General features: G+C 36.9%; 1 protein-coding gene across 1 annotated transcript; it reads right to left on the bottom strand.

Annotated features, from left to right (window-relative positions):
* Positions 1–527: 527 nt before the first annotated feature.
* LOC116115051 (polycomb group protein EMBRYONIC FLOWER 2-like) lies at positions 528–11,076 on the bottom strand. Its single transcript, XM_031401184.1, has 7 exons — positions 10,997–11,076; positions 10,560–10,630; positions 10,266–10,348; positions 9,771–9,835; positions 6,040–6,056; positions 1,404–1,494; positions 528–642 (listed from the first exon to the last, which is right to left on the bottom strand). The coding sequence occupies exons 1-7, from the start codon at positions 11,074–11,076 to the stop codon at positions 528–530; spliced, it is 522 nt and encodes a 173-aa protein (XP_031257044.1).
* Between the last annotated feature and the right edge of the window lie 214 nt (positions 11,077–11,290).

Raw genomic sequence — 11,290 nt, 5'->3', positions numbered from 1 at the left:
AAGGGACTATCTCATCCAAGGTCAGTCGAGTCCTGTTCTCCCAGTACAAAATCTAAGGGAAAATATAGTTAAGAGCTCCCAAGCCAGCTTTGAGCAGCCAGTTCATTGTTCTAGATCAATCAACAGTAGCTTTACATAGCATGTTATGGCTAAGGCTGGCACCTGGCTGATCAATTTTTAGCAAAATTCCACAATGAATGTGTGTTAGATGAAATCAATAGTAGCTTTACATATGGTATAGCTAATGCTGGCAGATCAATTTGTGGCTAAATTTTACAATTAATTGTGTCAGTAATGCAAACACGTTACCCGAGACCCGTACTGAATAAGATTACAACAGTGAAAAGGTAAGCTCCGATGTCCATTCTTGTGTATGGGAAAGAATATTCAGTCAATCTCTAATCTCTAATTCATTAAGGGAGGAAGGGAGAGAGAGAAAAAAAAGTGGCGTCACAGGAGAAAATCAACGGCACTTTCTTTTCTGTCTCTTTCAAGTCGGAAGTAGTTACCGGTCTCCTCTTTAGCTTTTAACTAATCTGATCCCTCATCTGGCATCTTTCGAGAATCAGGTTACAGTTGTTCATCGTGCACCCATCAAGAAGACCATGATTCCAGAGTTTGATCATGAATAGCCTCCAACACCTGAGGCCATTTAATTGATAGTTCAAATAAGATACCCGAGAAATAAGAAAAGTACAAGGTAACTTGAACTGGGTCATAAAGACTAACAGAAGCTTGTGGCAGAGAAGAAAAATGTAATCAACCAAGAAAAAAAAAATCAGAGGTTGACATAACAATCATAATAAAATATATCGTATAGATGATCTCCTTGCAGTTGACAAGCATACCAGCAGAATGGCACAAACAATCAGATAGATAGCAATTAATAACATTCTATATAGTCGTTAATAGAGCATTCAAATGCTATTATTTAGAGTGGTCACTTTTCGAATTCTATAGATGAATACAGGAAAGCTACAATTGACCCTCACCACCACCACCCCCAGAACACCCTTGTCTCTTTTTTCTTTTAAATTAAAACTATCGAAACTGGTTCCAGTACAAGTAGAGTAATGTTCTAATAGATCAATAAAACCCATGACTTCATTTAAAAAACCTTCAAAGATATTAAAATTTACGAGATACACAAAGCATAATATGAAGCATTTTTGCAAATTTCTTTCTCAGGTTCTGTATTATGAGTTTCTATAATATAATAGATATCGATTGGTTCAGTCAAGGTAGGGTGGATACCATTCCACTAATCATCATGAATAGCTGGCCTACACATAGTTAGTGAACTTAAACCAAGATTGTCCTTCACCGTATATTTAACAGCACAGTTTGCACTAACTTAAACCAAAAACAAGAACAAAAGAGGACAGACTAATGAAGGAAACTACCAAACAAATCGTGCTGGAGAAAGGACCAGATCCCGCCCATGAAGTCTGGAAAATGCTTCACAAGCCCAAGGAACGTGACATCCGCAGGACCCTGCCAAAAAAGGAGATATAGCCTTTTAAGCCAAAAACCAGATCATACAGAACATCATAAAGTGGTGCACCTCAGATCCATTGACTTCCCCAACTTTGGCAAACAAAAACAGACAACAATGAAAAATAATATGAAAGAAATGAAAAATAAAAGATTAGAACGCTTGAAGAGGTAAGCAATAACTACCGTTGCTTTTACAAAAGAGTTCAAAGATGCATAAGTTGTTCTCATCTTTGCTAACATCAACAAAATCATCAAGCATCTGCAATAGACAATATCATATTATTTTCCAAGTTCTATCAAAGCAATTAAAAATATCATTCACCGTGAAAACTTGGTCTACATATAATAGGAGACAAAACAAAGTAAATCCCATAAGTTAGAAGTAAACAGGATCAAATTACTATTTAAAAGGTCAAAGGATGAAAAATGATCATGATATCATCCAATTCATTGCAATTTCAAGCCCAACGAGTACTAAAAATTGTGTGTGAAAGTAAGCACTTGAAACATATAACTAATGACCCAAGTTCTTGTCTTACAATAACAATTAACTTTACTTGACAAAAGCGTTATACTTCATAAAATTTGAACTAGTTCCACATAATTTGATAGGAAAGAAGGGCAAGTTTATTAGGGTAGAAGAGTTTCAACTAAGAAACAAGCAAAAGAAAGATGATAGAATCACCAGGCATACCCTTCGATCTTCAAATCTGCAAGTCATCATCAACTCATCCTCACTTCTTGATCTGACATTACTTGTTCTATCGCCATTGGCTCATGCAAAAAGGAAAGTTTTTAATCATTGGTAAACAGGCACAAAAATTAATTTAAATTAAAGGAAAAAATGGTATAAACATCTGGCAATTGCTAGAAATATCAACAAGCTCTAGGAATTTATTATTAAAGCAGCTACCTAAAATAAGCAATAACAAGCATTCCACATGCATGAGACAAATAGAAAGTCGACAGTCACAAAAGACATAGAGCAGTAAGGAAAAACAATGCTTTCTAATTTTGAAGAGAAAATCAAATAGATCCTATAAAGTCATCTCCATGTTCATATAACAGCCATAGCCTGAATGAGGATTAAAGAACCTGATTTCATCGGTCTTCGTTTAGATTAGAAGACACCATTTTCTATATCAGCATTAATATCTTAAAAGTATTTCCACGGTCTAGCAAATGTGAACCCTGCAAATATCTATGCTTAAAATTGGACTTTTTTATAGGATTTCTTATTAGGCCTTTGTCTATCTTATATCTCAATGTGGAAACTTATACATAAAATCTGTATTTCCATTATAAAAAAGCTTAAGAAAATTGAGCCAACTACACGATATGCATGACAAGAGCAGTAGCTCAAAAAGTTGAAGAGGCAAATGGAAAAAGAGACAAATTGTCAAATAAATCTACATTGATACTACACGAGAACTCGCGTGAGAATGATAGAACTGTCCGTTGTGTAGAAGCTCACAGGCGGTTTTCTTTTTTTTTTTTTTCTTTTTGGGCGGCCACATTTCAGTTGTAAAAAATGAATAAGCATAGAAAGGAAGTTAAATACAACGACAAAGTTAAAAAAAAAAGAATCTCTATTGTGTATGTTAATCATTGGTAAAACAATTCCAGTTGATCCAGTAAATGAAGCTAAGAAATACTAGTCATGGCACAATGCATCAAATAGAAGATTTGCAATTTCATGAAATTTCTTTCTTTAAAAAAAAAAAAAGTAGGAAGCAAAAGTGCATCAGGAGATGACAAAGTAATTTCTGCTAGAGTAATGGAGAAATAATGAAATAACTTCGGCATTGGGGAATATAAATTTTCATCAAATTCTGGCAAACCAAGATAAGTCTGTGAAAGTAATAGGAACCCACCCCAACAACTCAAACAACTGGGCTGGGCCATGGGTCTTTCATGGGCTTGGGTAGAACTCTCCTTGGAAAACCGGCTTGCTAAGGGAGGGTGCCCAAGCCCTTTATAGCCCACATCCACCATTTTCCCTTCTAATGTGGGATCCTAACATTCCACCACGTTTCCGCAACCGACGTCTACGTCGGCCTCTTTACCTCTTGGGTGACTACACGGATCCCCTTTCCCTCGGGCTCCTATACCTTTTCTCGAGGTAGCAACCTAGGCCTAAGGTCAACCTACCACGGGTCAGCCTGTCACGTAGGCGATGTCCACGTGGGCACAGGATCATGCTCTGATACCAATTGATAAAAACCCACCACAACAACTCAAACAATTGGGCTGGGCCATGAGTCTTTTATGAGCTTGGGTAGAACTCTCCTTGGAAAATTGGTTTGCCAAGGGAGGCTGCCCAAGCCCTTAATAGCCCACATGCTCACCCTTTTCCCTTCCAATGTAGGATCCTAACCGAAAGCCATAAGCGTTTTACAATATAGAATGACAAGCAGCTTAGGTATCAAATCTGTGCAATCGCAGCAGCTAAAATTAGAAGGAAAGATCAGAACTCAAAGTGCTAACACCCACAGGAAGCTAGAGATGGCATCCATCGGAAACAAACACAGAGGAAAATGAAGTTGAAGCCACTGCCATGATGAAATGAGGGCCAAGCAGAAAATAAGTTTGACACTATTATAAATAATAGGTGGCCTAAAACTAAGAATAACTAGCAAAAATGTACTTAAAAGAGCAACATAACCAAAATGGCATACCGACTCTAAACATTTATGGGAGGCATCTTGCCCATATTTTTAATCCAAACATTATGTGCATGTTTATATTTTACTGAACAAGGTGAAGTACGATGCTAAAAAAAAAAAAAAAAAATGTTTATATTACCAGCATGTCTTTTTAAAGTACTAGTACCATTACCTTTACCTGCATCAGTTTATAATATTTCCACAATACTTGCATCTTGCTTTCTTCACTTGAAGTCCATTTTCTTTCTCGTAAAACTTTACAAAATGCACTTAAACGTCTTATGTGTGTTTGTCATTATTTTTGTGAGCTGCAGTTTATGAACCTATCTACTTCACATGGAGTTGATAGGACAACAATTACGAGAACAACTTCTAGAACCACTAGGAGCTATAGTAGCATGGGGAGGAAGGGGGAAACATTATGAGGTGTATCAAAGTTTGAGAATGGGAAAGCGAGACGTTTGAATCTACTGCGTTTGTGTTAGTAAATTCAGGGGGACTAGGTAATTTTCTCATCATCAAATTGATGATGGGATGAAATATCTATCCATTCTAGTTGAAAAAAATTGGATATAAAAGAATTAAAGGAAATTGGAATTTGAAAATGAATTGAAAATTGCGAGAAGTAATAAAATTAAAATGAGAGAAAATTGACAACTGAGATTTGAGAGATTTTTAGAGCAAGAGTAAATAAGCAATGAGAAAAAGGAGAGAATTTCATATATGAGGAAATATGAGAAGTTAGACCCTATTTAAGAGAGAAATGGGAAAAAAAATTACCAAAAAAAACCCCTCTAACTGCTATAAAACCTATATTTAAGGGTAAATGGTTTTTGAAAAAAAAAATTTATTTTTTTGTCGCCAACCCGTGGGTTGCGGTTGGCAGCCTGTGGATGAACTTTCTAGATTGACCTGTGGCTGCCAACCACTAGCCCGAAGGGCCCGACGAGTTTTTTTTTTTTTTTTAATAACAACTCGTCAGGTTGGCCTATGTAGGCCCAGCCTGCTCGCTGGGGATACCCAGGCCGAGCTGAGCCCAGCCCACCCTAAGTTGACCAGGTCAGGTCAGGCTAGGTTAGGGCTGACTTGCCTAACTTGGCCCATTTTTTTCCACCTCTACGTGTAAACACGGGCAACCTTCTCCACTGTGAGCTCGCCCAGACCATGCTCTTGATAAGCAATTACATACTAATGATACTCGGTATGAGTTAGGGCTCAATTATAAAGGGCAATCCCAAGTAATTCAACACTGCCCGAAAAAGAGATGGAGTGGTATTCCTACCACCGCATTTCAAAAGCACTTCAGTGGTCGTAGCATAACCAGGAGAAGGGTCATATGCAAATCGTCCACAAACGAATTATTGGCAAAGTAATCCCATGTTGGGATTTTATTCGTTCAAACTCCACCTCAAGAGAGTGCTATAGGTGTAAAAGAACCTAACTAAGGGGGTGGTGAGATGTTGTGGTAGAAGAGCCAACCCCTCCATGTCTTTGGCTACTCTCGCCTCCCACGTGAGTAACCCCAACAAAGAGGGTTGCATTCCTCCCCTATTGCTCTCCTTCTTTATTGCACGGGAGTACCACTTTGAGGATACCCAGTGGAAAGGAGGAGCCGCACAAATAAGGAACACCTATCCCCCTTCGAGGTCCTCTACCCTCTCTGAAAGAGTTAACGAAGAACACGATAAAGTTCGCCTTCGTCTCCCTCATTGTAATGACAAACACCATCAGAATTGTTATCGTCATCTAGTGACAAACACAAAAAACCACATAAAAAAAAGACTCCTCCCTACCAAACACATCACAGAAACATAAACAAACTTCCACTACCCACCAATGGTAGTACAACCTCAGTAAACTCCCAATCAACTCAAACACCTTTCCCACCTAACACTAGAATAACAAAGTTCACAGCAAAGTATCCACCAAATAAAAATATACGTTAGAGAGCAAACCTTGTTATAACAATGCGGTGGAGATGAAATTTGAAGAGAAAGGAATTTTTAAGCAAAAATGCATTATGATTCTACTAAACGAGAGGGGGACAAGATGAAATTTAAAAAGGGAATGGAACGGATAAAACCGTTCCATTTCTCTCTTAAATACTCACCCAGGTACACATCCCTAATTGTCCATTGAACACACGTGGACGCGATTGGAGCACACTTGGCCACGATCAAGGAATTGGGGGTAGTTAACTGCCAAAAACTTGGGAGAACATATAACCGCCTATAAACATTAAATGCTCAAAAAAAGAATGTCATTTCAAGTAGTGTATACTCATTTCACCAACCACGCTGCATTAAATGCGGCCAACATTTCCAGCTGGCAATCAATCGTGTATCCGAAGATAACAAAAAGAAAAAAGGCCAACAGTCAGAACCCCAATGGACACACCCATCTCAGGAAGCAGAGCAATGACTCGGACAAGCAATTGGGAGAAGCCAGAGCTCGCATCAACAAGCTCGCCAATTGAAAGAGATAGATGAGCTGCTAGACATTCGCCACTAGTCTATGAAGACAGCTCGTGATATAGCTCGCAATTTGATAATTCAAAGAAACACAATAGTCCGCGGTGAAGACTCACTATAGTAGCTCGCAAATACTAATAGGAGCTCACAACAACAACTTGTAGCGAGCAGTTTGCAAATACAGTCCGCATACACAGTTGTAAGATTGAAGTTTTTGAAGCCCAAGCTCCCAAAATTGGGGGTAATTGTTGGAGAGTAAAAAACATGTGAATAAGGGCTTACACGTGTCCCCAAATGAGCCATCACCTGCAAAGGAAGCTTGTAAGAAAAGAAAGAAAGCCGCATTTCCAAAAGCCAAGTGCCCACTTGCATGAAGAGACCATCACCAATAGAATGTCATCCAATCTTATTTTCACATGTCCACTTGCATGAGGATTACTTCCCTCTCAAAGAGTACGGTTCCCATGCCCAGTTGCATGTAAACTACTTCACACCCAAGATTATGTCTAGAACACTATAAATAAGGAGTCCTCCTTTTTAGTTACAAAAACAAATTCTCTTTGCAAACCCATTAATAAAATAACAATGGATGAGGAATTGCTTATTGCTCCGAACCACTTTAAAATTGTTCATGTTTATTTCTTTATTTTCCTTTATGCACTTACTACTTTACATTTTACTTTCCATACATAACCCATCTGAACCCATGGGTTCAGCATCATACTTGTTTTTTCCTGGTCTATCATAGACCCTTGCGCAAACTTCCCGAAGGCTTGCGTACATCTCTTTGGTGTGAAAATTGCATCAACCAGTTACTTTAAATTAAGTCATGGGTTTTATGTGATTTGTTAGAATGTCAACTTACTAGTATAACCAGTTTCGATAATTTCTAATTTAAAGAAGAGAAAAGTTCTAGAACCAATTTTGGCTGGTAAATTGAGAATCACAAAAAGAGTAAATCATAACATATTACAGCCACTAATTAGAACAAATGAAATAGAGGTATTCTTGTATATATCCATCCTTACTAATTTTAATTTTCAAATGGTCAAAGGTTTTGTTTAAAGTATAGAATTTAAAAGATAACTATCAATTTTAGCATCATCTAGCATAGTCTAGTTATGTTTTAATTAAACTGTCAAACAATATTGTTAAAATATTAAGCTTCTATAGTCAGTATAATCTAACGTTATTATTATTTGTTGTCTCTTGAAGGTATAGTTAATAAATCACTAGGTTTTATTGTATTTATCTTTCAAATAACCCTTTGGAAATTGTGATTATTGAGTTAGTTATATATGTCCAAATCCTTTTGAGAATGAAAAGGGTGTTTTTAACTCTTTTCAAGAAAACTAAAATTGATGTAAAAGTTTATGTAAATTGCAAATCAAACTAAAATTGATAGTGAAAAGTTTATGTAAATTGCAAATCACAATTAAAGGGACTATCTCATCCAAGTCAGCTCGAGTCCTGTTTCTTTCCCAGTACAAAATCTAAGGGAAAATCAAGTTAAGAGCTCCCTAAGCCAGCTTTGGAGCACCAGTTCTTGTTCTTAGATCAAATCAACAGTAGCTTTACATAGCATGTTTGGCTAAGCTGCGGCGACCTGGCTGATCAATTTGTAGCAAAATTCCACAATGAATTGTGTGATGAAATCAATAGTAGCTTTACATATGGTATAGCTAATGCTGGCAGATCAATTTGTGGCTAAATTTTACAATTAATTGTGTCAGTAATGCAAACACGTTACCCGAGACCCGTACTGAATAAGATTACAACAGTGAAAAGGTAAGCTCCGATGTCCATTCTTGTTATGGGAAAGAATTCAGTCAATCTCTAATCTACTAATTCATATAAGAGGGGAAGGAGAGAGAGAATAAAAAGTGGCGTCACAGGAGAAAATCAACGGCACTTTCTTTTCTGTACTCTTTCAAGTCGGAAGTAGTTACCGGTCTCCTCTTTAGCTTTTAACTACATCTGATCCCTCATCCTGGCATCTTTCGAGAATCAGGTTACAGTTGTTCATCGTGACCCATCAAGAAGACCATGATTCCAGAGTTTGATCATGAATAGCCTCCAACACCTGAGGCCATTAATAATTGATAGTTCAAATAAAGATACCCGAGAAATAAGAAAAGTACAGGTAACTTAACTGGGTCATAAAGACTAACAGAAGCTTGTGGCAGAGAAGAAAAATGTAATCAACCAAGAAAAAAAAAATCAGAGGTTGACATAACAATCATAATAAAATATATCGTATAGATGATCTCCTTGCAGTTGACAAAGCATACCAGCAGAATGGCACAACCAATCAGATAGATAGCAATTAATAACATTCTATATAGTCGTTTAATAGAGCATTCAAATGCTATTTATTTAGAGTGGTCACTTCGATTCTATAGATGAATACAGGAAAGCTACAATTGGCCCTCACCACCACCACCCCCAGAACACCCTTGTTCTCTTTTTCTTTTAATTAAAACTATCGAAACTGGTTCCAGTACAAGTAGAGTAATGTTCTAATAGATCAAATAAAACCCATGACTTCATTTAAAATCCTTTACAAGATATTAAAATTTACGAGATACACAAAGCATAATATGAATGACATTTTTGCAAATTTCTTTCTCAGGTTCTGTATTATGAGTTTCTATAATATAATTAGATAATCGATTGGTTTCAGTCATGGTAGGGTGGATACCATTCCACTAATCATCATGAATAGCTGGCCTACACATAGTTAGTGAACTAAACCAAGATTGGTCCTTCACCGTATATTTAACAGCACAGTTTGCACTAACTTAAACCAAAAACAAGAACAAGAGGACAGAACTAATGAAGGAAACTACCAAAATCGTGCTGGAGAAAGGACCAGATCCCGCCCATGAAGTCTGAAAATGCTTCACAAGCCCAAGGAACGTGACCATCCGCCAGGACCCTGCCAAAAAGGAGATATAGCCTTTTAAGCTAAAAACCAATCATACAGAACATCATAAAGTGGTGCACCTCAGATCCCATTGACTTCCCCCAACATCTTGGCAAACAAAAACAGACAACATGAAAATAATATGAAGAACTGAAAAATAAAAGATAGAACGCTTGAAGAGGTAAGCAATAACTACCGTTGCTTTCTCACAATGAGTTCCAAAGATGCATAAGTTGTTTCTCATCTTTGCTAACAATCAACAAATCATCAAGCATCTCAATATGACAATATCATATTATTTTCCAAGTTCCTATCAAAGCAATTAAAATACTCATTCACAAGTGAAACTTGGTCTACATATAAGGAGACAAAACAAAGTAAAATTCCCATACGTTAGAGTAAACAGGATCAAATTACTATTTAAAAGGTCAAAGGATGAAAAATGCATCATGATATCATCCAATTCATTGCAATTTCAAGCCCAACGAGTACTAAATTGGTGAAAGTAAGCACTTGAAACATATAACTAATGACCCAAGTTCTTGTCTTACAATAACAATTAACTTTACTTGACAAAAGCGTTATACTTCATAAAATTTTGAACTAGTTCCACATAATTTGATAGGAAAGAAGGGCAAGTTCATTAGGGTAAGAAGAGTTTCAACTAAGAAACAAGCAAATAAGATGATAGAATCACAGGCATACCCTTCGATCTTCAAAATCTGCAATGTCATCATCAACTTCATCCTCACTATCTTGATCTGACATTACTTGTTCTATCGCCTTGGCTTCATGCAAAAAGGAAAGTTTTTAATCATTGGTAAACAGGCACAAAAATTAATTTAAATTAAAGGAAAAAATGGTATAAACATCTGGCAATTGCTAGAAATTATCAACAAGCTCTCAGGAATTCTATTTATTAAAGCAGCTACCTAAAATAAGCAATAACAAGCATTCCACATGCATGAGACAAATAGAAAGTCGACAGTCACAAAAGACATAGAGCAGTAAGGAAAAACAATGCTTTCTTATTTTGAAGAAAATCAAATATCCCTATAAAGTCATCTCCACTGTTCATAAACAGCCATAGCCTGAATGAGGATTAAAGAACCTGATTTCTATCGAGTCTTCGTTTAGATTAGAAGACACCATTTTCTATATCAGCATTAATACTCTAAAGTATTTCCCCGGTCTAGCAAATGTAACCCTGAAAATATCTATGCTTAAAATTGGACTTTTTAATAGGATTTCTATTAGGCCTTTGTCTATCTTATATTCTCAAGTGGAAACTTATACATAAATCTGTATTTCCATTATAAAAACTTAAGAAAATTGAGCCAACTACACAGATATCATGACAAGAGCAGTAGTCAAAAAGTTGAAGAGGCAAATGGAAAAAGAGACAAAATTGTCAAATAATCTACATTGCTACTCACCTGAACTCGGTGAGAATGATAGAACTGCCGCTTGTGTCGCAAGAACCTACATCCACCTCTAAAGTTTCCGATTCCACCATATTTGAAGAAAAAATATTTGGACTCCCAATCTCTAGTATTACTGGGAGTACCAACAACCCCACTCAAACCTTTTGTTGCACGTTTGGCAAGGTAATTCATGCATTTTCCTGTATTAGGCTTTAGCGTGTAAATAAAGGTTGGAAAAGTGGCCTGACTCGGTCTGACTCGTGGCAGGCCTAGCCAATTGGAGGGTTAGGCCTAACTTGGCCCGCC

This window comes from Pistacia vera, unplaced genomic scaffold (genome assembly GCF_008641045.1).
Source record: "Pistacia vera cultivar Batoury unplaced genomic scaffold, PisVer_v2 Contig73, whole genome shotgun sequence".
In the NCBI taxonomy this organism is placed as follows: Eukaryota; Viridiplantae; Streptophyta; class Magnoliopsida; order Sapindales; family Anacardiaceae; genus Pistacia; species Pistacia vera.
The sequence above is the reverse complement of the archived record's forward strand: the minus strand, read 5'-3'. Positions and strand labels throughout refer to the sequence as shown.

Bases quoted from the DNA above. Each gene is read 5' to 3' on its own strand.
- LOC116115051 (XM_031401184.1), bottom strand. From the start codon at position 11,076: ATGGTGGAATCGGAAACTTTAGAGGTGGATGTAGGTTCTTGCGACACA. The intron at 9,836-10,265 runs GTATGCCTGTGA...TGTCATATTGAG, and splicing joins CAGATTTTGAAGATCGAAGG to ATGCTTGATGATTTGTTGAT. The intron at 643-1,403 runs GTAGTTTCCTTC...AAATGGCCTCAG, and splicing joins TCTCCAGCACGATTTGTTTG to GTGTTGGAGGCTATTCATGA.